The sequence below is a fragment of the Acinonyx jubatus genome, chromosome B1 (assembly GCF_027475565.1).
Source record: "Acinonyx jubatus isolate Ajub_Pintada_27869175 chromosome B1, VMU_Ajub_asm_v1.0, whole genome shotgun sequence".
In the NCBI taxonomy this organism is placed as follows: Eukaryota; Metazoa; Chordata; class Mammalia; order Carnivora; family Felidae; genus Acinonyx; species Acinonyx jubatus.
In genome coordinates, this window is record NC_069382.1 from 3,315,473 (window position 1) to 3,341,178 (window position 25,706).

The window sequence follows — 25,706 nt, forward strand, 5'->3', positions numbered from 1 at the left end:
TTTCCTGGTTCTTTTCAGTGGTACTATATAGAGCTTTTAAACAGAAGAAATTAAAGCCGTATTAAAATGCTATGTAGTATTCTTTCCTTGAGTCAGAATTAATAATCAATGAGATAAGTGACTTCCTTAAATGTGCTAAAAATGTGCTTTAAGGGGGTGCTCTCCCTTAAATAATCTGTTTATATAAGATAATTTAAAACAGAGTAGCTGCCATAGAATTTGAAAATGGGCTCATTTTTGATGTACATTGCACAGATTTTCTCACAAAGAATAAGCCTCGGTAAATAAACTTAATTAGGAAAGAGCTACTCAATTTTCTAAACTAAGACATTTTATGTCTAGAAAAACCTAAAAATCATTAAGGGTATAAGAGATTTATTGTCCTTGTTTTAATGTACCTTTAACCCTAGGATTGTGATGGAAAGTATGTGTATGACAGATGTAACTTAAATTCTTTTATATGACCAGTCTGTAATTTCTGATGTGTGTTTTCACAAGGCGGGTTTCACCCTTTACATAAAAACTAGTAACAATGCAAAAATAGCAATTAAACACTAATACTTTATCTCTATTTTATTCACAAATAAAATGCTAAAAACGAATGCTTTATTTGAAAATTACACGTAGGAGCCTCAAAACTAGAGATCACTGGCCAGGTTTAGAAAAAACGTACAGCCAGAGACCTTCGGAATCATCTCTTAATACCATTTACACGCATACACATACGCACAAACACACACGTACACGCACACACGCAAGAGCCCTCAGAACTGACTTCTCTTCTTGCCTTCTTCATTTCTCTGTAATCTGTTTCATTCAAATCAGCCAGATGGATTTTTTTTAATTTTACTTGAATCTTAAAATTTTCTCCTCAAAACTCTTACACTTCTGTCCCCACTCAGAGTAAAATCAACACTCTCTGTGATCTGACCCACAGCCCCTCCCAGTCCCCAGTGCCTGTCCTGCCCGCTCCGTGCCCCCCTCTCCCCACTACTCTTTCCTCGCTCCGTTCTAACCACGCTGCCTCACCACGTGCCACGTGCGTGCGTTCCTGCCCCAGAGCCTTTGGTCTCATCACCCTCCCCAAGACAGGTCTCCCCTTCCTGGTCCGCCCTCTCTGCTGACTGTATGTGAACCAGCTCCTGCTCTCTGTGACTCCCATCGCCTCATCCTGCCCTGGTTTACTTCTTAGTACTTAGCTGAGTGCCAAGCATTGGGCCGTAAGCTGTCTAGGCTGTCTTTGGACTAATGTCCCTGTTCCTAGAAGGCAGCCTGGAACTCAGTGAACTGTCTTTTTCCTCCTTCATTGAGTGATGATTGCAGCACTCTCTGTGACTCTATCAGGTTGAATGTGCCTGTATCCAGTTATCTTCGGTGTAGTGTGACTGTCACAAAACAGATCTCTGGGGCCGTGCATGGCATCCAACTACCCCATTTCTAAGATGAGCGGGAGAAAGTATGCTTAGGTATGGAAATCTGTGGCTTTTTCAAGTATAAGGTTTAAAAAACATTCTCTAAAAACTGCAGCAAGCCTCTAAGTAGAGATATTTCAGACAAAAATTAATTGCCAAGAAAGTTTTATCACTGTAGCAATCCACGAGGGGTTTAGTTGGTATGTTTATTTAGCTTCATTTGTTTTCACCAAGTAGCTAAGCCACAAGACCAGGAATGTTCCTTTTATGGACAGCGGAGCAGCAGGGAAATTTCAGGAAGAGATAAAGTCAAGGCAGGGAGAGGAAGCAAATAAATCAAAGCAAAACAATAAGGAGACTCAGGGCAAGCTTCCTGGCACCCAGAGTTCAAGTTCCACAGTTAACCGTGTGACGTAAACTTAGAAATCACACACACAAAGCAAAATGTATCAAAACAGAAAACCATTAAGCTAAATAATTCTGAGCAATATTTAAATAATATAGCTATATTAATATAATGCAAGTTCCGTGGATATTAATGTGAATAAAATTTTACTTCAATATTTTACATTTTACTTCAATATTAATTTTGCAATACTGGAGGGATTTATGTGAAAGCTGAAAATTGGGGGATCTGATTTAGGAAATGCTATTTTTATTCCCCTTCCTTCCTTCCTTCCTTCCTTCCTTCCTTCCACATTACTCACAAAGAAAATTAAGTTAGGTTCAAAACTTCCAGGTGAATACATGACTGTAAAAATTACTATACAACAATTTTTTAATGAAATGATGAGGATCAATAGTGAGTCACTTCATTATTTTAAAAAGTATGTTTCTACAACTTCCATATAATGGTTGGAATTAGCAAAACAGTCGAGCAAGGCGACTCTGGCTCCCAAACCAAATTTCCATCAGAGCCGTGTTTCCTTTAAATCAGTTTCCTATACTGAGGTTCATAAAATCTTGCATTTGAAAAAAAAAAAAAGATGCTACAGTTCAAAGGAGTTTGAATGCCATCAACTTAATCCAAGAAGACGATAAGGTTTTTAATAAAAGATGTATTTGAATCTACTGATTTCTGTAAGGAGGGAAAATAATCCTGAGTGTAAGCAGAAATCAGAGTACACTATTTCCCCTAAGGAATTTCCAAACTTTTACAAAGTTTCACTCTAAACTCTAAAATTATTACATATGCCTTGCCTGGGTATGAATGTTGCTAGGAATATATCTTAAGGGCATAACTCAAAATACAGAATAAAACATTATTTAGAGACATACTTTGCCATATTTATAACAAAGAGAAATGGAAACCCACTAAAAGTTTAACAACAGATACATCATTAAATAAAGTATGATTTATCCAAACCACAGGACCAACGTGTTAACCAAGCATTTGTAAGACGGCTTCAGTAAACTCCTCAGTTCGAATATTAAATTTATAAAAAGCAGCACACACAACTGGATTTGTAGACTCTTCGCAATTTTAAAAATTGCATGGAAAAATATTCAGGAAAGAGAAAAGGAACATATACACAAACACATGCATGATGCCCAATTTCTAAGTCTAGGAGATATTCTCTAAGGTCCTTTGCCTAAGGCTGTGTGGAACACGGGTACCGCTGACAACCTTGAAGTCAGGAGGTCTGGGTTTAAACCAGGGGGTTCCCCCACTGGCTTTGGCGTGACAACACCTTCCCTTCTCTGTGCCTCGTTTACTGACCTGTAAACAGAGATGATAACGGGTACCTATTCACAGGGCTTCTGCGAGGGCAAAATGCATTAAGAGCTGCAAACTGCTAGAAAAATGCACGCAAATACTACCTGCTCCATAAAAATTGCTATTATTATTTTTTCCTGCTTGGCACGAAGCAATCAATCCGTGATAGTTTATTAAATTATTTTTCAGTGTTTTATCATAAGTTTTAAAAGCATCGCTGCTTTGGGTGACACTTTGCTTCCACCATATAGGAAGTGACTCCAGAGGGAGAGAGAGTCCCAAAGAGCTGCAGTCAGGAAGGGTTCCACTGCACTAGGGACGGGAAGGCAGGGGGGCCCCAAGTGTGCTGTCATTGTCTCGGTAGACACCACCCACGTACACTCTACCTGAGACCATCAGGGGATCATCTTGTATCCTTGCGGACTGTAGTCACCTCAAGAAGCAGGGATCTCCTGGTCACCCCACAAACCCTCAAAGATCTTCACATCTCATGTGTCTGACCTCCCACCCCACCCCTCCCCAGCTCTTGAGCCTTCTGCTAGGTCCTCTGAAACTCAAGGTCAACTCTCAGCAAAACTCCCTACCTCTCAACCATTTCTGAGGCAACCCCCTCCTTCTCTAACGGAAGCCCAGATATCTTCTGAGCATAGTGCATCGTGAAGGCCTCCCACATGGTCACTGTTTGCTTCCACAGTCCAAGGACTGCCGGCCCTGGCACTGGGCGATGTGTCTACCTATGCACATCTCATCACTATTTCAGGTACTTTGTTCTTTCCTCCCCAAAGTGCCCCACCTTTGAGTCCTTTATCCCCAGAATCTTCTTCCTCTAGCCCTCTACAAAATCCCTGGGGCATCCCCATTATCCCGGGAAGATGTTTTTTTTACCCCTGGCTCACTGCCATTTTCTGCAATTCCATGTTTGGCCTAATTCCTGCTATTTCCATATCAATGATAGACAATCCTTTGAAGGCTGGCTTCTCAGTTCACTTGCCCCCCTCCTCCAACCCTCCAACACAGTCCTTTTATCCCCATCCTTGTCCTTCATCTTTTCAACATGATACATGATCGTTTGCCATAACTGCATTTGAAGTGTCCTGTGATCAGACCCCAACTTTCCATATGTCCAGGCCACTTTCCCAAACACATTAACTCCAACCATTCTTTGAACCCATAGCACCTACAGTTCCCTGATCTTGCCACTTTCTCCTTTTATTCCCTTCTGTTCTTATGTCTCACCTGCACATCCTTAGATTTCATGGCAATTATTTAAATCACCCCTTGTGCTTGCTATAAGTCCATTGTCAATTCCTTCAATTCAAACTTGGGTCAAATCCACACTTACTCACATTTAGGTAAGTATGGCTGGAGAAAACGCAAAACCAGAACCATGTAGATGGGTCTAACTTTAAATTGATGGCTAGATCCAAAATGTCCTTTAATTGTGGCATTCTTACTTAATTTCCCCCAGTTTTTAGGCTTCTTTCTGGGGGAATACCATATCATACCTCCTTCATCCTTAACTTGCCAATATCTCCTACCATACTCCTACCCTTCAATGGTGATTTTCTTTCCTGTTTACTAAAAACAGAGGCAATCAAAAGAGACATTTTAGGGGCACCTGGGAAGCTCAGTCAGTTACACATCCAACTTTGGCTCAGGTCATAATCTCACAGTTCATGAGTCTGAGCCCCCTGTCAAGCCCTGCTCTGACAGTGCATAGCCTGCTTGGGATTCTTTCTTCCTCTCTATGCCCCTACCCTGCTCATGTTTGCTCTCTCTCTCTCTCTCTCTCTCTCTTGAAAATAAATAAAAATATAAACATTTTTTAAAAATTATAAAAAGAGACATTTTACAACCTATCAGCACTCTATTTGATCACCTCTCTGTACTTCTGCTCATAAAATGTCCATACTGGGTTCCTACCTAGGGTTGACACCTGTTTGCGTTCTTGCTTTCATCCCTGATCAAGTCCCTAAGCCAAGAGTTAGCACTCTCTCCTCTCTCCAAATGATCATTTCCCTTTTTTATTGGACAACTGTTCTCAGCACATAGACATAGTATAATTTCCCCAATTCAAAATTTTAAAGCAACTACCTCTTGATTCCACATCTACCTCCAGATTCCACATCCGTCTCTAGCCCTATTTTTAAAAACCCCTTTCCCAGTAACACATTTCAAAAAATGTCTGTAACTGCAATCTTTAATTTTTTCTCATCCTCTCTTGAACCCACTTGAGTCATGATTTTGTCCTTCCTGGCCCACTGTAGCTGGGCTCTTCAGGTAGAAACACCGATAAATCCTACAGTCACTTCTGTCACACAAGCCCTCAACAACACTGGACTATTCTCCATTTCCTATTCCTTAAATTTGTCTTTTTCACTAGGCTTTTAAAACTATTCTTTTAGTCTTGAAATAATTGCAAATTCACAAAAGTTTGCAAAAATAGTACAGAGTGATCGGACATACCCTTCTCAAAATTTCCACCAATGATTACATCTTACATATGTAGAACAATATCACAAGTTTTTAAAAGAGCACTGGTTCAATGTGTGCATATGATTTATTCCCTAGCTTGCTCTATCTATCTATCTATCTATCTATCTATCTATCTATCTATCTATCTAATTAAAGTTTGTTTTGTTTTGTTTGAAACAGAGTTAGCGTGAGTGGGGGAGGGGCAGACAGAGAGGGAGAGAGAGAATCCCAAGCAGACCCACACTGCCAGCACAGAGCCCCACATGGGGCCCCAACTCACAAAACTGTGAGATTGTGACCTGAGCTGAAGCCAAGAGTCAGAAGCTTAACCAACTGAGCCTCCCGGGCGTCCCTCAGTAGTACTTTTATGAACTACTCTTCTCAGGCTTGCTTTGATCTTATTGGCCATTTATACTCAGCCCCACCTGGTTTCAAGCCACCCTCTGATCCGTAGCATGATGCCTGCATCTCCATCCTTGGACTTTGTTTCTTCCTGACTATATCCATTCCCTTATTGGTCCCATCCATGCTCAGTTACATGGATTTAAATACCATCTGTAGGCTGAACGTTCTCAAATTTGTAGTTCCATTCCAGATCTCTCTTCTGAATTCAGTTTTATATATCCAAGTCCCTACATGATACATCCATGTAGACGCCTAAACACATTCCAGACTTACTCCCAAGTCCTACTTCTGATCTTTCCCTTTCCAAGTCTGAAATTTCACAGTATTCTCCATGTCAAATAAAGGCAGCTCCCCTCTCCCAGTGGCTTGGTAAAAAGACCATGGCATCACCCATCACTCTTCTATTTCTTTCACATCCATGAGCACGGTGTCCTAAAACCCTAGTGGCCCTTTCTTCAAAATACATTCTTGATCCAACTGCATCTGGCAGCTTGCCCTGCCACTATCATGACAAATAACACCACCTCTCACTCTGTTACAATGGCTTCCTAACAGGTTCTCTGATTTTATCCTTTCCACCATATAGTATTTTCTCAACACAGCAGCCAAGTAATCCTCTTAAATTCTACATGAGATGATGCCACTTCTCTTCCCCAAATCCTCTAGCTTCTTTCCATATTGCTCACAATAGAAGCTAGTGCCTATGTTAGGGACCACAGGGCCCTCCAAGACCTTCTTCCTCCCACCTTGTCTCTGACCTGCTCTCTCCCGCCTGCCACTGTCCAACGTGCTCTAGCCACACTCACCACTGTACTATCCCCCCATTCTCGCCCTGTATCTCAGGACTCAAGCCATGGACACTTCCTTGATCTGGACCACTCTCTTGATATTCTAGTAGGGTTTACTCTACCTCCATGAGGGGTCCAAAAAATGTTCATTTTGCCAAATACATAATTTTCCCAGGATATAGGACTTTAGGTGCTAAAACCAGGACAGCTCTGGGCAAGCCAAACAGCTGGCCAGTACAGCTCTTGGTCAAATGTCACTTTCTTAGTGAGAACATCTCTGAGCACTTATTACAGTTAAATGTTATGTATCTGGTTTTACTAATCTCCTTATGTATTTATGCTATCTATCTCCAACCAAAAATATAATTTCCATGGTGGTTAGGATTTTTCCTTATTTTTTTTTCACTTTGTAGCTCCAGCTTCAGGAACTAACGTACACAAACTACAGTTTGTGGACCACATTTGGACCTGTTTTTGTAAACAAAGCTTTACTGGAACACAGCACTGCCTATTTGTTGAGGTAATGCCTATGGAAACTTTTCTGCACAATGACTGAATACAGTTCATACAGAGACAATATGGCTTGAAAAACATAAAATATTTACTATCTTACCCTTGATCGGTAGAGTTTGCTGAATTGATTGGTAAGTGTGTCTGAAAACACGTATGTCCTTGATAACTAAATGTTTCTTTAAAGAATGAATGAATGGACACAAATAGTAAGCAGACATATTCTATTGGAAATCAAAGGACGATTAAGGCAACTTTGGGGCATCGTTCTAATGCTACTAAATTCTCAGCAAATTAAAAGCAAATACTAACATCGAAACTGGGAATAATTGTGGTGAAACTCCTGGCGGCGTGGAAATTTGTTCAGCAAGTGTGCAAGGCATAAACAACATTTTGAAAACTCTATCCTTAGGAAATAATTAAACAGAAGAAACAAAAGCAATGCTATATGTACAGAGACACTAATTATAGTATTATGTGCAGCCGTAAATGTTGGAAACACTCATTATGTTCAATTACAGGCAAAGAAATAACTATTAATTTGTATAATTTTGAGGATATTGAGAAGAAAATGCTATCGATTAAAACTGAAAGTTTATGGTATAATACTAATCTTACAAAGGAAAAACAAGAAAAGTAATCTGCTCTATGACTTTAGCCTTGAGAGTTCCCAGAGCTTGGGTTGGCCTCATTGGTCCCTACTTTCCCTCCATCCTGGATCTTCAGTGATAACATTTACAATACTAATAGTAATTATTGGTATTGAGCACTTTGAGATATTATTTAATCCTTGCCAGTATTGTGAGATTAAAAGTATTAGTCTCATTTAAAGGAATCGAAACCAGAGGCTTTGCAAAAAAATAGCTTGCCCAAGATGTCCCAGCTAGTATATGGCAAAGCAGGATCTTGAGTGACAAAGTTCTTGCTGTTAGACACGTCTGTTACTACCTATCACAGTGAATGGCATTTCCTTGGAAATATATCTATATTGGTATTAGACAGTCAGCTCTACAACCCAATATGGTACCTCTGATAAAATCACAGAAAAATAACTGTAAATTAATCCACAAAATTAAAAATAATTGGCATACAGGCACCTTATGATTATGCTTTAAACTTGTCACAATATTGGATTTAATGAGATAATGTAAACATATTTTTAAAAAAGGTACTTAGCAGAAAGCCCGTGGCATCATGAAAGGCAAAACATGTAAGCCAGACTTACTAGAATCTAATGTTGACATATATTTTCAATACTTCTTTTTTCCCCCAATTTTGGTAAGGTTTACATTAGAGTTGTTTATTGCACAGTGTGCAAGAAAAGTGCTTAAAACAAAATTGTCTAAAGCCATTCAAACTTAATTTAGAGCCAGGTTCCTTCTGTGAAGATTGCCCCACTCAATCTTACTTTGTAATGCGTGGTCCTGACATGACAGATCATTTAAGATTCGTTTTATGTTATTTCTGTAACATAACTGATAAAAACACAGCTGTGTTTTAAATATCACAGAATTTATAGGCTCGCATAAAAAGCATGACTTCTCTCCCTTCTCCTCCCCTCCAGCTACATCTTCCCCAGCCCCTTTTCTCCCTGGCATCACTAGCAGCGGAATGCCTGCAATTAAAAAACCTTGAGTGACATTTCGTGAAGCAGTGGCAAGTGACATATTGTCATTTCCAGTCACGTTATGTAAGGCTTATCAATTAAAGAAATTTTCAGCTTTAGACAGCTCTAAATGAAACACACGCATACATTATTTAGCCTGTTTTATTAAAAGCATTACTGAGATGGCTCCCGGTTCTTTATTTCATGGCATCCTTGCTTGCTAACTAGGATCCATCCTTCCAAAAAAAAAAGCAACTGTCCTGAAATAGATAAAATCAGTCAACTCTTAAACAACAACAACAACAACAACAAAACAACAACAACAACAACAAAAAACCCCAGCTGTCACATCCTATATTCTTTAAAACCATCACATAATAGTGACAACGTGTTTTGACAAATTTAGGTGAATATTTATCTTAAATGCATGTGTTTAGACAGAAACAAGGTTAGAGCTTTATGGAAGCCTAGCTTTCGATAATGATTCATTTACTATTACTTTTAATGGTTTACAGATCATGCTTTCCCACAGAACAAAAGCAAACAACCTCCCTTTAGCTTCCCCCAAGGAGGAGGCATTCAGAGGCATAAGAAGCACCACGTGAGGACTGCCTATGGCAGCCACTGTCTCTGTAGCCTTGGACCAGAGTCTCTGCATGTCAGGGAATTCGATTCCTTATCCGCAAACTATAAATATTCACCTCACAATTTTTGGACAGCATAACATAGTATATGTAAAGTTTATATTATGACACCTGCCCCAGAGGATTTTAATCTAAATAAAATGTTTAGCCATGCTATCTCAACTTCCTCATTGCTTTCTTTCTTATCTCATAGTTACCTAAAAGGATTCCATTGGCTAGAAATAGAAAATAAAGTAAGAATAATTATTGGCCAACCACCTCTCAAATGTTTTGTATCTTGCCTCAACTGCCTCCCAAGGTGGTTCTTCTTGGGGCCAGAGAACTTTCTCTGTGCACCAATATTGTGCCACTACTCGGGGGCACCTGCCAAGTCTTGCCTTTGTGCCCAAGGATGGGGGATTGTTGGGAGGGCAGATGAGGGGTGGGATTCCGTGAAGGATCTAAAGCTGCAGGGAAGAAAGAAGAAAGAGGTATGGACCAACTTAATCCAAAGAAATTCTTCCCCTGGAGTAGGAAGCCCACTTGAGAAAACAGACCACTGTCTGCTTTGTTTTCTCTAAGGTTGACTTACTCTGTAAAGAAATAGCTTCAGCAAATCATATTTAGCCTTTGAAATAAAACAGGAGAAAGACCTTACAGCCAAACAGCCCTCTATGGGCTTAAAGCTCTCTTGAACTAAGCTTACACATCAATTTTTTTTCATTTGCTACGCACGGTAGTCACTCCGGCAAGCAGTTTTAGTCAGTGTTTGGCTTAAATCGTTTGTACACCCACAGAAAATACCGAGACCAGCAGCCACCTTTCCCTTCTGGCATCTGACTGCCTTTATTTTTCTCTGTTCTGGGCACATGATCTCTGAATGGCCTAGGGGGTCTGTGAGACACCTTCCTGTCCTGCACGTAGGAGGAGGAGGAGGAGGAGTAAGAGGAGAACACTGAATGCGCCCCCTGTCGTCTCTACAGGGGGGAAATCAACTGACCTGTTAACAGTCCTGATAGCCCATCTCCAGACAAGCCATGTTCTCCCTGGCCCTTCCATTTTTCAGGGCTCAGGCACACAGTTCTCAAGAAGAAATGCTTGTTTAATTTAAATTCAAATATTTGTTTCCAGATGATAACTGAGATTCCTTTAAAGACGTTTATTTCTCTTGTAAATTGGAAGGGAATGGGCATGGCATCATAGGGGCAAATGGCATAAAATGCCTGGGTTCAGATTCTGCCTCTCCCAGTTAACCACCGTGTGACCTCAGAAAAGTCACGTCTTGCCTTGGTGCCTGAGACTGTAAAAAACAAGACGAGTGGTAACATAGAACTTGAACAGTGATCTTGAATATTAAACACAAGAATATATATAAGGCACATAAACAGGGCTTGTCATCTGGTAATTGATAGTGGTTTCACCACTATCACATCTTTTTCTTAAGCTTTGCAATTTTAGTGACCAAACTGAAATATCTATCATTGGATAACAAATGCTACTCTATTTGCTCCTTATTCAGATACTTTGAATTTGATTGATCATTCCCTTCAGAAAAAAGAATCTGGAAAGGATCTACACCTGGACTATTGTTAAATCTATATATTCTACACTGTCATGCTAGCCATATGCATTTGTGTATCAACGGGCATGGTGTATGTGTAACATTGGTCTTGTCATTGCATTCTGACAGTGACAAGTAAAATATAATGACCTGTTTCTACATCGACTAAGCCTTCAGCAGCTACTTAATTTCCTCTTCGTCTGAGTCTCTGTTCATTCACTTTCTCTCATTAAATCAGCCTGAGAGATTAAAAAAATATATTCCAAAGAATATCAACGATGCATTAAAAACCCTTTAAGCACTGAGATCCTGGAGTTCACATGAATTTACTTTTAGATTGTTTGCCATGGGCTTCATTCACTTCGTTCCAAAATCTGAAGTTGTTTTCAAGACGGGAAGCGGGGTGGGGGGGTGCAGAAATAGGATCGGTAATTATAATAATTAGAATTTACAGAATTTCACTATGCCAGGTCTTTGCTAAGCTTTTTTTTTTTAATTTTTTTTAACGTTTACTTATTATTGAGAGACAGAGAGACACAGAGCGTGAGCAGGGGAGGGGTAGAGAGAGGGGGGGGACACAGAATCCAAAGCAGGCTTCAGGCTCCGAGCTGTCAGCACAGAGCCCAACGTGGAGCTTGAACCCACAAACCGCGAGATCATGACCTGAGCCGAAGTTGGTCGTTCAACCAACTGAGCCCCCCAGGCACCCCTTTGCTAAGCATTTCACCTGGATTCTCTCACTTAATCTTTACAACAGGCATGTGAAATAGGTATATTACACAGAGAAGGAGATTCAGAGCAGAGAGATAAAGTCAGTTTGGCCGAAGTCACAGCACACAAATGGTGAGTGGATTTGCACCCAGGAAGCAAACACTGCAGAGCCTATAAACATTTATCTGCTAAACACTTTGCAAGGTGCTTAGCATATGTCATTGCATTTAACCCTCATACTAATACATTTTTTCAAAATAATTGGCATTTCCTATATATACTTCTATGTAGAGATTGGGTAAGTGGCCTCTGGAGCTAAGCTGCTGGGTCCAACCTCACCTATAGTGCTCTGTCTTTGTGAACATCTCACTGTAGTACATATAATAGCTCACAGGTGGAGAAGAACTCTAAGAAAGGCATGTAATATGCTTCCAGCAACATAGATCATGGGTGCTAGGCCCCGGAATTAAATCTAGTTCTTGCCCTCCCTAGAATGTGTCTTTTCTTTTTCTTGCATACTTTTTGAGTTGTACATGCACCAAAGAGCTTCCAATTCTTTGCTTACCCGACTAGTTACCTTGCCCATTCTTCAAAGTTCCCCATACCCTTCAATCCTCAGACCCCAGTGTCATTCGTTCCCAAAGTAAGTCAGTGTCTGAAATGAGATTCCTTTTGAGAAACCTTTTTGGATTAATCAAGAGCCAGCTCACTCTTATTTCTTGCCTAAACTAATTTTAAAAATAGACTCCACTTTCTGATACCATTCAGCTCAAATCTGTTTCAGCAAAATGGCTGAGAAGTTGAAGGAAGAATTCCAATCAGTCTATGACACAGTATACTCAGACCCATTTTCTTATGAGTCCTTATCATAAACCTACATCTATATATTGAATCGACATCATAAGTGAAAATGAAGCCCACTTAGTGCCAGAACTCCACATGCATTAACAATTGGTGTGGAAGGGACAAAGAATACTAAAATTCCTCTGCCTGTGAAATCTAAGCCATTTGAAATAGTAGCCCCTAGTCTAAGAGGTGAATGAGAACTTGGAACGTGGCTGTTTCACACCGAGGTATGTTGTACCCGTAAAGTGCACACCAGGTTCTGAAGAATTGTATGAAAAATGCAAACTACTTCATTCATATTTTATATCGATTATGTGTTCAAATGGTCATCTTTGGACTACGTTGGGTTAAGAAAATGTATTATTAATTTTACCTGTTTCTTTTTACTTTATCAGTGTAGTTATTAGGAACTTTTTTTTTAAATTTTTTTAACGTTTATTTATTTTTGAGACAGAGAGAGACAGAGCATGAATGGGGGAAGGTCAGAGAAACAGGGAGACACAGAATCTGAAACAGGCTCCAGGCTCTGAGCCATCAGCACAGAGCCCGACGCGGGGCTCGAACTCACGAACCGCGAGATCGTGACCTGAGCCGAAGTCGGACGCTTAACCGACTGAGCCACCCAGGCGCCCCAAGGAACTTTTAATTACATGGTGGGCTCAGGCTTCTGGGTTGCATCATATTTCTAGTGGAAAACACTGTTCTAAATCCTGAGAAATTGGCTATTATTAGGCAGGTGGCAGCTGAATGACCCCTTAAGCCCTGCCTGGGGGGTGATTATCATGGCCCCTGCCAGCTCCCTCACACATGGTGAGGATGCTTGGGGCTACAACCAAGCTCACCTCAAACAGGTGCATCTGTGGCATTTTCCCACACCATGTGCATTATTCTTCTCCCTGAGAAGATGATGAATTATGAAAATAGTATCTTCCTTCAAAAGATGTTTCACTTGTGTTTCCTTTCTTAGAAACCTCTCCATTTTCCCTATTGACATATGCCTGGAAAAATTATTTTTTTTAGCTCGAGACAAACTTTTCAGTCACAAACTTCAAAAGCCACTCACCTACTTGTGTGTGTGTGTGTGTGTGTGTGTGTGTGTGCGCGTGTGTGTGTGTGTGTGTGTGTGTGTGTTTGCATGTGCATATGCGTGGACAGAGAGAGAGAAAATATATTTCAGCAGAAGCCAATAATATGCTTAAAATAATGAAACAATGCTTTAACGATTCTGGGAAGAGATGTTTTCCACATACAATTTTATACTCAGCTATAATATCCATCCATGTGGATGCATAAAAGGACATTTGTGGGCACACTGAGGCTTAAGGGGTTTTCCTCAGAAGAAAGAGTTTTAGAAAGCTTATTTGGGGTAAAACGAGAAAGGAAGACCCTGGATTAGGAAAGAGTGGGGTAGTGAAGAACAGCCCTAGGAGCCACTGTAGAGCCCTCTTGAGGGATAGTACAGGGAGAGGGGAGAATGGGGTTGGGGAAATGAAGGCAACGGAGCTACTGACAGAGCGATGGAAGTCCAGGATTCTGGGGACAGTAGCAACTAGACACTTCAGGAACAGTTGTATGTGGAACAAGAAGCAGTTGAGTTTAAGAGAAAGTCCGTGACCTTCAGAATGAAGAACAAAGTTTGTTCCTAGTAACAACCAGAAGAAGCGTAAAGTAGAAGACATGTGGATTATAGTGACACAACTTAAGTTTTATTAATCCACAAGGGAAAGAAAAGATAATTAAAAATTTTAGGACCAATGGAAGGCAGTCATCGCATGAACGAGCCAGCCATTTACTGAATCTGTTTTTTCCTTCTTCCCGACTTTATAGCTGATCCAATTCCTAGCTTCCCTTCCAATTAAGTATGAGCAGAATGGCTGTGTCTAATCAACACAAGGCACATGCAGGGACCTGCTCACACAGACTCCAGCACTGTCCTCCCTCTGCCAAATGGATGGAGACAAGGCTGGAAACTGAAAGTCAGATACAGAAGTCTGCAAATTACCACCAGTATCAGAAACAACTGCCAGTCAGAAACAATCATTTGAGGTTTAACATGAGCACACAATATTTGTGTTTAAGCCTGCTGATATGACATTAACTAAACAAGCTATACGAGATAGCCTTGGTCCAAATGTGAAACAGAAGTAATTATGGCATTATTATGAATAATTGAGGCTGAGAAAGAACTCATCTGAACTCTGAGTGGCACAGGGAGTGAGATATTGGATTTCAGAGGAGGCAGTCTAATTACAGACATAATACTTATGTGGAGAAAAATATTTACACAGTTATAATAATATGAATGTTGTTTATTGCTTTTCAGCCTTTAGACAAATTAAGAAGGACTTAATTAAGATTATAACATAAAATATAAATGTTAACAACTTTGATATTGCAAAAGTTCTATTACAGCCGAGAGAATACAGAAAGGAGGAAATGATTAGAAGATACACCAGAAAGAGGGAGGCCAGCCTAATTATTCTCTGTCAATGCTGTGTCTCCCATAACCCCCATAAAGCCTCACCTGGTCTTTGACTTCTGGGTCTGGCCCTGTTTCTATCATTTTTGCACCTCAGAAACCAACTCTGGGAACAGATTGCAGTGACCACGAAGGGACCCTAAGACAGAGAGGACTTGGTGGGACTGAGGATGCTGGATCTGAGCCTCTACCAGCTCGCAAACGGGGGTGGACGGCCAGCCCAAAGCCAGAACCAGGATGCTCTTGAGATGCGGGCTTACACCTGAGCCAAAACAGCCAGGCTCCAAAGAGCGCCAATGAGCTGCCCCAGTTGCCTGCTACCGTCAACCAATCAGGACGAGGCCCTTCCAGCCAATCAGGATGAAGCACCTCCTCCCCCTTCCCTCTTTAACCTGTTGGGTGGGAGCTGGAACGCTCCCTACATAAGCTCCGCCCCTGCAGTATTTGGAGGGGCCAGCCAAGCTGCTGTGTGTTAGCTTTCTCTCTTTAGCTCAAGCTGTAGTCCCAGTAAAGCCTTGCCTGTGCCTTTGGGAGGGAGGGGGGAAAAAAAGGTAAACTGTGTATTATTTATTTATTTCTTTTGATTTCTAATGTTTATTTTAGAAAGAGAGAGAGTGCAGAGTGCGAGCGAGGGGTAGAGAGAGAGGGAGACACAGAATCTGAAGCAGGCTGCAGGCTCTGAGCTGTCAGCACAGAGCCCAACGTGGGGCTTGAACCCATGAACCGTGAGATCATGACCTGAGCTGAAGTCGACGCTCAACCGATTGAGCCACCCAGTGCCCCTGTATTATTTAATTTTTTAAAGATAATATACATAAATCTAAAATTGGGATAAACAAGACACAGTAGATGGAAGTAACAGAAGTATGTTCATACTCAAAGCAAAATGTGAATTAAAAATAATAAAAGTTAAACAATAAAACTGATTAAGAACAGTATAAGAAGTTATAATGATAAAAATAGTTAAATGGTATCAGAATATCTGTGTCACAAAAGTATGGTAGTTTCGATGGGCTGTTTCTTTTCACAGGAATCCCTTTACTACTGCTTTTTTTTTTTTAAATTATGTACATAGGCCACATATTAAATTTTAGTAAAAGTAGGATGATATATCAACTGTCTTGTTCTAATGTCTAAGTCATAAATTTACAACCTATGTCAGCACCATTTAAAACGTCCTTACCTTTATTACAAGAAAAATATTGCTTTCCCTGCCTACATTCAAGGTGATTAGAGATACAAACAGGTTCATGAATTTATGGACTTCGGCATATTTACAAATTGAAAGTGTATAACTATGACTTTTTGAAGAGTTTTTTCAAGTTTATTTTATTTACTTTTTGAGAGAGAGAGAGAAGGAGAGGGAGAGAGAGAGAGAGAGAGAGAGAGAGAATATATCCCAATCAGGTGCCATGCTATTGGTGCAGAGCCCAATGGAGGGCTTGAAGTCACAAATGGTGAAATCATAACCTGAACTGAAATCACGAGTCGGCTGCTTAATTGACTGAGCCACTGAGGTGACCCTACAACTATGATCTTTAAATGCTTTTCTATAGCAGTTCACAGGAATTGTGCACAAAATAGAGGCTAACCTATGAAGTGCAGACTATAAAACAAACAAACAAAAAAACAAACAAGTTATTTAGGACAGCTTGTGATTGGGAATGTCCAGAGCTATGACTTCTAGGGATCTCTGCTCTGCAATGTGAAGAAGTATTTTGTGAAGCACTTTGCAAATACAAAGTGTTCTGTCATTGGAAGCATTAAGGCGCATCACAGCTGATGTTTGGGGAAGCAAGAGAATGCATCTCTGGCTGGAGTGGACTAGTGTTTGCTTGGAGCTGGCTTATTTCAAATAGCATATGCCTGATGCAACTGTCCTATAGTTTATGCTTTGCACAAACTATCCTAATCTCTTCCAGCCCAGCCAGAACTCATGTCCCCAAATGTCCCTTATGTCTACATATTCCCTTTGTGGTTGGATTCCTAGATTTAGGCAGCTGGTGTAAGTTCACACTGATACTTAAAAAATGAAGTCCAGAGTCAGAGAGTTGCAGGGTCTAAAGAGAGGTGGGAAAGGAGTGACTTACCCACCTCATTCTGGACTCACATGACATAAGGACCACTTCTACCTGAGGGTTCTTCGGATCAGATCACTGTTTCTTAAGAAGGAGCATTTTCTGAATGCAGCTCCTTACCTACTTCCTTTCTACCTTCTTGTATGATCATGCCATAAATCTGGAGACAACTGCTAGTCGTTCAGTTTGCATTCAAGAAGAATCCCTCCTCTTTTGGATTTCATACTCTGTGGCCCTCCAGGGTCCTGGGGACCTAAGTAATTTGTCATATAACCTGGCCCCTCATGTTATAGTCTATTTTATTTAATAAAACAGTAGGGGAAGCCGAAAGCAAATTGAGAAGGCACTCCAATCCTGAGCTGAGAGCATCTGTTATTGGATCTCTGAGTTTCCTTTCATATTTCTCCTCTAAATGCCCACCGTAGCTGAACACACAGGAACAGCAAATCTTTGCAAAGATTCCAGGAGCAACAGGCAATAATGAAATAGAATTAAAGAAGATCTAGACATTAAGTTGAAAACTCTAGGATAAATGAAGAAGACTGATCTATGATAGCTCCAGAAGAACAATATCTAAAGTCTCATCCTGAGGAGAAGTCAGTTTGATGCTGGGCTCCCATTCAGAGGAAGAGCTGGCTGGCCTCCCATTTTATTATGTATTGATTTTATTAAATAGATGATTCTATCATTTTTACTTAAAGAGTATCACGTGACTCGAGAAATGATACACACCTTAAAGTGCCATTGTTCAGGTTAAAGGCTGCCACTTGGAGTTCTATATACATTTTTCAACACCAGCGAAAAGTCATTGTAATGGGATCACAGTGGTGTTACCGTTAGCATCGTTATCAATCCTCCACCAATTCCCAGAACTAGGATGTTGGGGAAGCAGAAAATATACTCATTTAATTTTTATAAATTATCTAAACCCACTTTCCTGAAATTCATTTATGTCTCTCCTAGATATGCTGCATCTACACATTTATAAGAATTAGATCATTGATTTCTTTTTCCTTATGATTCAGTTATCCAATTCAATGACAAACTGTGATGCAGCCTTCAAACTTGTTTCATAAAATAATTATATCTAATTTAATGCCCTTTGAAATGCTACTAGCGCAAGCACTGGGAAAAGCAAAATGTAAGCAAAATGCAATAATCTGTAATAGAGGAGAAAAAATATTTATCCTGATAAAAGCATCTTAATATTGGTGGAACTTAATAAATTGGCGACAGAATAAGAATGGTTATGAGCTTACAGTTATATTAACTTTGACTTTAAAAAGGCTTATAATTGTGGAATTAGTAAGGACCCTTCAGTTAAGAAGAAAACTCCTTGGGGGAGTATGGGCAAGAAACAAGCTGTCACAGCAACTGCTAATATTTATTTTTGCATTTCCAAACAAATATTAATTATTTGCTTCTCAACAAGTTTCTATACCTCTATTAAGTTCTTGAATGGGAGAAACAGGTAGAGCGGTGAGGGGAAATAGCTGTAGACTACGCTAAATTTTAAGGTAGAGAGGAATCAAGGATACAGTTACGACGTTTGTATGACTAGAGACTAGAGGAGTTCAAGAAAAAATATTAAGACATCATGTTCAGATATAAACTAGCAACAAAATAAATGCTACAGACAAAAGGACTTTTTTAAAAAGCAATCTCAAAAGAGGCTGCAATGTAAGGAATGACAGAAATTTGGACGTGAGTGTGAACTTGAAAACTTAGATTTATGGCCATAGGGGAGATAAACATAGCAGGACAAAAGAGCAAAATTGTGGAATTAAGCATGGAGTGGTATGTCGGGAAGGAATTCTTTGGGAAAACCACCCTGGTTTTTAGGGTTTCCCAATTTCTGTGGCAAAAACTGCCCCCCCCGCCCCAGCCATGGTATGAGGAATGCAGAGCAAAAGAGATGATACAGTCAGTGGCTTTGAGAAAAGCCAGCACCAGTCAGCCCTGACACAACATCACATGTGGGGAGAAAAGCTTTAAGTCTGTGTCTGAGAACACGGCAGATGGCATTTACAGTCCAGTTAAGCCAGGGTTATCATGAGGCACGTTGGCAGCCATGTTGAAGAGTTGGCTCTCCATTCCTCTGGAATCACTGATGGGGTCTGGCTGAGAGAGAAAGGGGTGAGGAAGATGTGTTTCTTGGAAAGAAGGAGTAGCGAGTAGAATGTCTGATGGAGGCTGAGATTCTGTGCATGGAGCTCATTTAGCCAACTTGAAGTGGGTCTGGGTGAAAAGAAAACAAGAAAGCTAACTGGAACAGTGTAGTAGGACAGGGAACAGAGGTTAGCAAAAGACAGTGAGAAAGGAAAAAGCTGGCATACAGGGAATAATAGAACAAAGCTGGAGTAGCTCCAGTGTTTCTCCAGAGTGGATGGGAACAATGGTGGGGACAAGGAAGAAAGCATATATTTAGGAGATCCAAGTGATATCCTTAAATGGGATCCATTAGTTGAGGAGAACTGGTGAAAAAACAAGGGAAATGGGACAAAGGTCTGGATTTTGAGTATGTCGCTCTTTTGACAAGATGGAAAATAACAGCGCTAAGAAGAAAGAGAGAGTAAGAGAGACAACAGACTTCAGAAACACACATTGAAATAAGTGTGTCCAGAGGAAAAACAGACACTTGGAACAGATAACTTTCCTGGTGGGATTTTCTCTAGGGAAGAGGAAGAATTTGAACATGCTAAACCTGAACGCCATCAACTACGAGCTAGAACACCTTGAGCAAGTCACATTCCTTAACCTCGGACCCCTCAGCCGCAAAATGAGTCTTTAATAAAATACCTATTTGAGACGATGAAACGTGGAAAGTCATGCCTGGTCCATCATAAGCCATCGGTAGGTACTAGCTCCCAGCAGGAGTGAGGTAACTGTGGCAGCAATATGCCATCATCCCGTAATTAGCATCAGGGAGATCTTAGGAGACCACAATATTTAACAGAAAAAAAAAATTTTAAAAGAGGGGCGCCTGTCTGGCTCAGTCGGTTGAGCTTCTGACTTTGGCTCAGGTCATGATCTCACGCTCTGTGAGTTCGAGCCCCGTGTCGGGCTCTGTGCTGACAGCTCAGAGCCTGAAGCCTGCTTCGGATTCTGTGTCTCTCTCTCTCTCTGACCCTCCCCCGTTCATGCTCTGTCTCTCTCTGTCTGAAAAATAAATAAACATTAACATTTTTTTTTAATTTTTAAAGAAAGCGTTCATTAAATAGCAGAGGCTAAACTATAAGCATTCCGATGATAACTGAACGCTGCCCTACGCGACTTGTAGCCGGCGCTGTGAATTTGGACTCATGCTGGAGAGCACGGATTAGAAGCCAGACTTGGCTGAATCTTCAGACGTCACATGCAAACTGTCCCTAGAACCTTTTGAAAACAAAAAATCTGTTTCTTCATCTGTTAAATGAGCGTCCGTGCTTACCGTTCCCACGGCTGTTTTGAGCATTAAATGGTATGATCCAAGTACAGCGCTCAGCACGTTTTCTGGCCTCACCTCAAGGCCGTAATAAATGTTGGCCACGCTTTTATTTTTGAAACCCTGTGATGAGTTTTTCTCGGGAAAGTCAGAACTTGAGAGTGACAGTAGGCTCTTTCCTAAAGTTAATGGGTCAGTAAAGTAGTGTTATGGAAAAGGTTAAAAATTGCAGGGCGTCAGGAAAGTAATTCTAACCTTGCCCCCAAATCATGCTGCTGAACATTTGGATAGAGTGTGTTCCTTCATGATCAACTTATTTGAAAGGTCTAAGAGTGTTCAAAAAGTCTTTAAAAGGAATAATTTAATTATCAAGTGGTGCCTGTCATTTTTAATGAGAGCAAAATGTAAAAAAGGAGCCGTCCAATCAAGAAGGACATCAATGTGCACGGTAAATCTTAGCATGCTATGACAGCAAGTGATAACATTATGCAGAAAGCCATAGAATGTGAGAAACAGAACGAAGAAAAATTCGGATGTTTAAGGAACACATGTAAATTTCTTATCAGCTTTACAGAGCCCAGTGATGGCTTCCTGGGTTACATGTAACATTGACTTCTAGGAACAGAATAAGCTGGCATGGTAAGACCCAGCAGGACGCGAATTCTTTTTGTCTACTGGAAACTTATTCCATCAGTACCAAAGCCTTAGTCTGGGTTCACGACACATGTGGTCATATGGTACGTACCCCTGCAAAATGGAGCTGGAAAGTCCCAGGAAGCACCATTCCCAGGGCTGACGATGCAGGTCAGAATCGCATGGCCTTCCAAGATATAGCCAGAGAGACAGCTGTACCGGATTTTGTCTCCTATGTTGAATCTTGTGCCATGGAGAACTCCTTTCAGTATCTCCCCGGGATTTCCACATGTATGGCTGGGTAAAACTATTAAAAGAGAAATAGGAGAAAGGCAGAAAAGTGAGAGATTTTTCTGGTGAGATCAACTTATTGCCCAAAGCCTGCACTGCATTTGAACTATTCAGATTAGCAAAGCTAACACAAAACCATTTTCATCTTCCCTGAAAAAATAGAGAAAATGTATTCTTTTTTTTAATAACGTCTGCCATTTAACCCTTTATAAGGGTATTTTAAAAGTATAAATAAATGCAGTTTGAGAAGATGCAGAAATACAGTTCTGCATACAGTGTTGTAGACGATGTCTACATTATTTTTCTAATTATGAGATTCTCCAGTCTCACGGAGTTGGCAGACAGATAACACGGTAGGATATGGACAGCTATCCGAAATACAGCACGGATGAATATTCATGCCATATTTATCTTCACTGCTTTAGGACCAGCACAACCAAATACACATCACTAATCGACGTTAGTTGACATTTTATGGATAAATCACTGAATTAAAGAATAAATGGAAGATTTCATTCGTGAATCTGGTAGGCTTAAAAATGCACCACTTGTATATTCCAACTTATCTGTTAGGTTCATGCATTTATAGTGTCTGATTCACAACGAAGTTTTAGCCATCAGTTTTGACAAATCAAGTATTATATTCATTTGCTTGTAAGAAAGCCTTGATTCCGTTCTTTCTTGACCTGCTTGCTTTTTATGTGGATAGGATACTCTGCCTGAGAATTCAACTGCCTTGAAACCTCATCGATAGGAGACCATTCCATACTCCGAACATAATTTCCAACCTAGGTGATTCACTATTAGGTTACATGGGTGAAGTTGATGACTGCTGGTTATGGTCTATATCTTTCTGGTTTAAATTTCGCATCTGACCAGTAAGTCAGAGCTATCATGATGTAGTGAAATAAACCAAGGAGACTATCACTTAAAAAAGAAATGAGTTCCAAAAAACATTTCCAATAAACCAATTTGATTATTTTATGTGTCTATCCTTCTTTTTTTAATATGGACATTGGAAGTGTATTTTGGAATATATGTATAAATATTGCAATATACTCTGTTTTCTTTGGTTGAAAAATGGAAAAATAAAACTTTCCCAGTGAATGGAGAGGAAATTTAAGTGATTTCCAAAATTATTTCTATTACAAAATTACTTAAATGTGTATAAAATAAGCTTAGAGAAACACTTAGAAAACAACCACTACCACTTGGATATTTAATATTGACATGTTTACGAAATCACTGCCTACATAGTCAAAGGGTTCTCAGTTCTAGTTTTTAAAAAATAGTTTGTGAAACCAGTCTACAGAAACCTCTTTAACACAATAGAAAATAGTTCACTATGATCCACAATATTCTTTGTTGTCTTTTATAAAAAAGAAAGTCTGTATTTAATTCCACATTCACTATCGCTAAGTCAAGGGGTATTTTTAAAATGTTCTTTAAAAAGACTGTTTGGCATTTAACTGTCTCTGGCTTTTCTAAGGTAGAAATGATTTCAGTTCATAACTCAGGATGTCTGCCCTCCGACAGAAGCTAGGGATCTGACAGCCAGAGACAGGCAAGGCAGGGCTGAATTTCTACCATCAATGGAGAGAGAGAGGTAGGGGTGGGGGAACTATGTACATATGAATGCTTTCGGTGTTTTTCTTCCTTGTCCAAGAATATTCAGAATTAACAAATCCTTCCTTGCCATTTTTTTCAAGGGCCTTTATTATGTTCATTAAGTGCTAAGACTTATTAGAAGATACATATTCACTTTAGATTGTGTCCAGAAAATGGTCTCCCCGAAGGCAAGAATTATCAGTGTAAATCTGTCAAAAAATTTTAACATCAGCTTTTACACGTGACTGCTTTCAGAACTGGAAAAGACAAATGAGCCATTCTGAAAGTTGAATGTGGCCTGTACAACTTTTCTATCCATTTGTCTATTAAAAACAGCAAGAAATCATTTTTAACGATTAGCTTTTGCACAGATAACATAATTGACTTTTGTACAGAAAGACCACAGTAACCAAAGTACAATAGGAAAGAGATCACACGATGTGGCTGCTGCATGAACAAACATCATTCTGTATTATCTGTGTGATACCCATTTACTACATTTAAAGAAATGTGAAACGCCTTATGTAAAACTTGACTGTGCACTGATAATTGCTGGGAAGTGTATAATTGCATGGACTTTGAAATGCTTAAGAGATACAAAAAGAAAAATCATTCCTGAAAATAAGGATCTCCCCAAGCAGACTTCTGAAAAGAAAACATCCATGCCTTAAAACTTTTAACAGAGTCTAATGGAACAGTTGGAAACAGACAAATGATGAAATTCAGGAAGGAAAGAATTTTGGCCATTCTAGATCATCAAGCTAAGAGAGCTATATTTAATAGGATACAATGCAGATGTTAAAAAGTATTGACTGCCAAAGGAAAAAAATCACAGTAGGTGGACGATGTATCGTGCCCAGAATGCACATCACATCTCAAATAGCACGGAAGACGTAAGGGATCTTCCTCAGGTGTGGGGGTCAGGCTTCCAGGGAGAGCAGTGACTATGGTGCCGCTCATGCCCATCAAAGCCCTGTGCAGAGATGGGCATCTCTGCCTCCCCTTCTGTCAACTGTTCCCGGGCACCTTAGACATCTCCTTTTTTGTTCCTGTCTACAGATTTGTCTTTATTTTAACATCTTGACAATTGCATTCAAATTCAGAAAACGTTCACCCAACACGTATTATTTGCACAGCCTTGTTTTCAACCAACACCAAAATGGAACAGAAAGAGAATGGGATTTAAGACTCTTCTTTTGCTCTCTTATTAGCTCTGTTAATCTACCAAAAACGTGCCTTCATCAGTATTTATTTCACGGGGCACAGTGTGAGGATTGAACGAGTCAATGCAGGTCTCAAAATACCCGCTCTGTGTGACTCTACCATTGGATTACATTGCAACCGACCACCTCCCGTTTAGACCTGGAATTGCCCTTACATCTGTGTCTATATGGTGTCTAGAATAATGTCCAGCTCTCAGCAGGAACTTGCTAAATCTATATTTGCTCAATCAAGTGCTAAATATGAATATGAATGTAGTGTACCTCATGTATTCTTCTAGATCTATGTACAACTAAGAGTCACAGTTTGTAGCCTGACGGAAACAGAAAAAAAGCAAATGAGTTTTCAAGAACCAACTGAATGAGGTGACATTTCAGAAACAATGAATCAGCAACAAATTGTCACTTTAAGCCACTTTTCTCCCGATTTAGCTAAAAATGTAAACAGGATGCAGAGGCTTAAAATGAATTAACATTTTACAAGGCAAAATAACTTAGCAAATGGGAAAAAGTGATTAAAAACTAACTTTTAAGGTTTAAAGTCACTGGTTGGTGGGACAAAATTATAAGTTTATGATTTGGGGAATTTGGGGAATAATTTATGATTTTAGGGAAAAATATTAAAGTTTTAATGTGAACAATTGCAACACGCAAATAGAAAAAGTTGAAGATGAATTCAAATATTAACTTCCAGTTTCAAAGAACACAGCAAAAAATGCACATATTATAAAAACATTTTCAAGTTCATTAAGCCATTATCAAAAACCCTCAACTGTGAAAAAAAAATGGATGAAAATAATTATAGCTCTATGCAAAGATTTAAGACAAAGACATGTAAAACTTGCCAAAGATCCAGGGGCTGGGAAAAACTACTGTAAAATAAACTCAACCCGAATGGCATTTCTGCCAACTTCATTTTAACTAATTTTTTACCCAGTTTCCCTGAAGATCATGAATGTCCCTTTGTGTCTCCCATGGTAATGAGTACACATTAAGTATTTAGTAAATACTTATTGAATTGACTTGAACTCTAATTTTAATTCCCTTAAATCCTCCCTTGCAGTCATTTGCACTCTTTCCCATGGATGTTTAAGAAAGAAATTCTTATTTGGGTAATGGGAATTCAGCACCCAGTGCATACATTTGGTAATGGGAAAGCGTTTTCTTGAAAGGCTCTCAGGGCACAGTTCCTTCTTCCCATGGCAGACCTCATTCCACCAGATCTCATGAAGCCAAGTTTGTATACCCAGGGCTTGAAACACGGGTTGTCATTCTAATTACCCTCATGGAAATTCCCTCCATAACGCTCTTGATTTGGC

General features: G+C 39.9%; 1 protein-coding gene across 3 annotated transcripts in view; it reads right to left on the reverse strand.

The window, feature by feature from the left end:
* CSMD1 (CUB and Sushi multiple domains 1) overlaps window positions 1–25,706 on the reverse strand; it is a 1,996,605-nt gene that overhangs the window by 1,006,157 nt on the left and 964,742 nt on the right. For all 3 annotated transcript variants that reach the window (XM_027049973.2, XM_027049974.2, XM_053217751.1), the window contains one exon: window positions 21,381–21,575. In XM_027049973.2, the coding sequence (XP_026905774.1) occupies window positions 21,381–21,575 (195 nt within the window). The remainder of the gene's footprint in view (window positions 1–21,380; window positions 21,576–25,706) is intronic.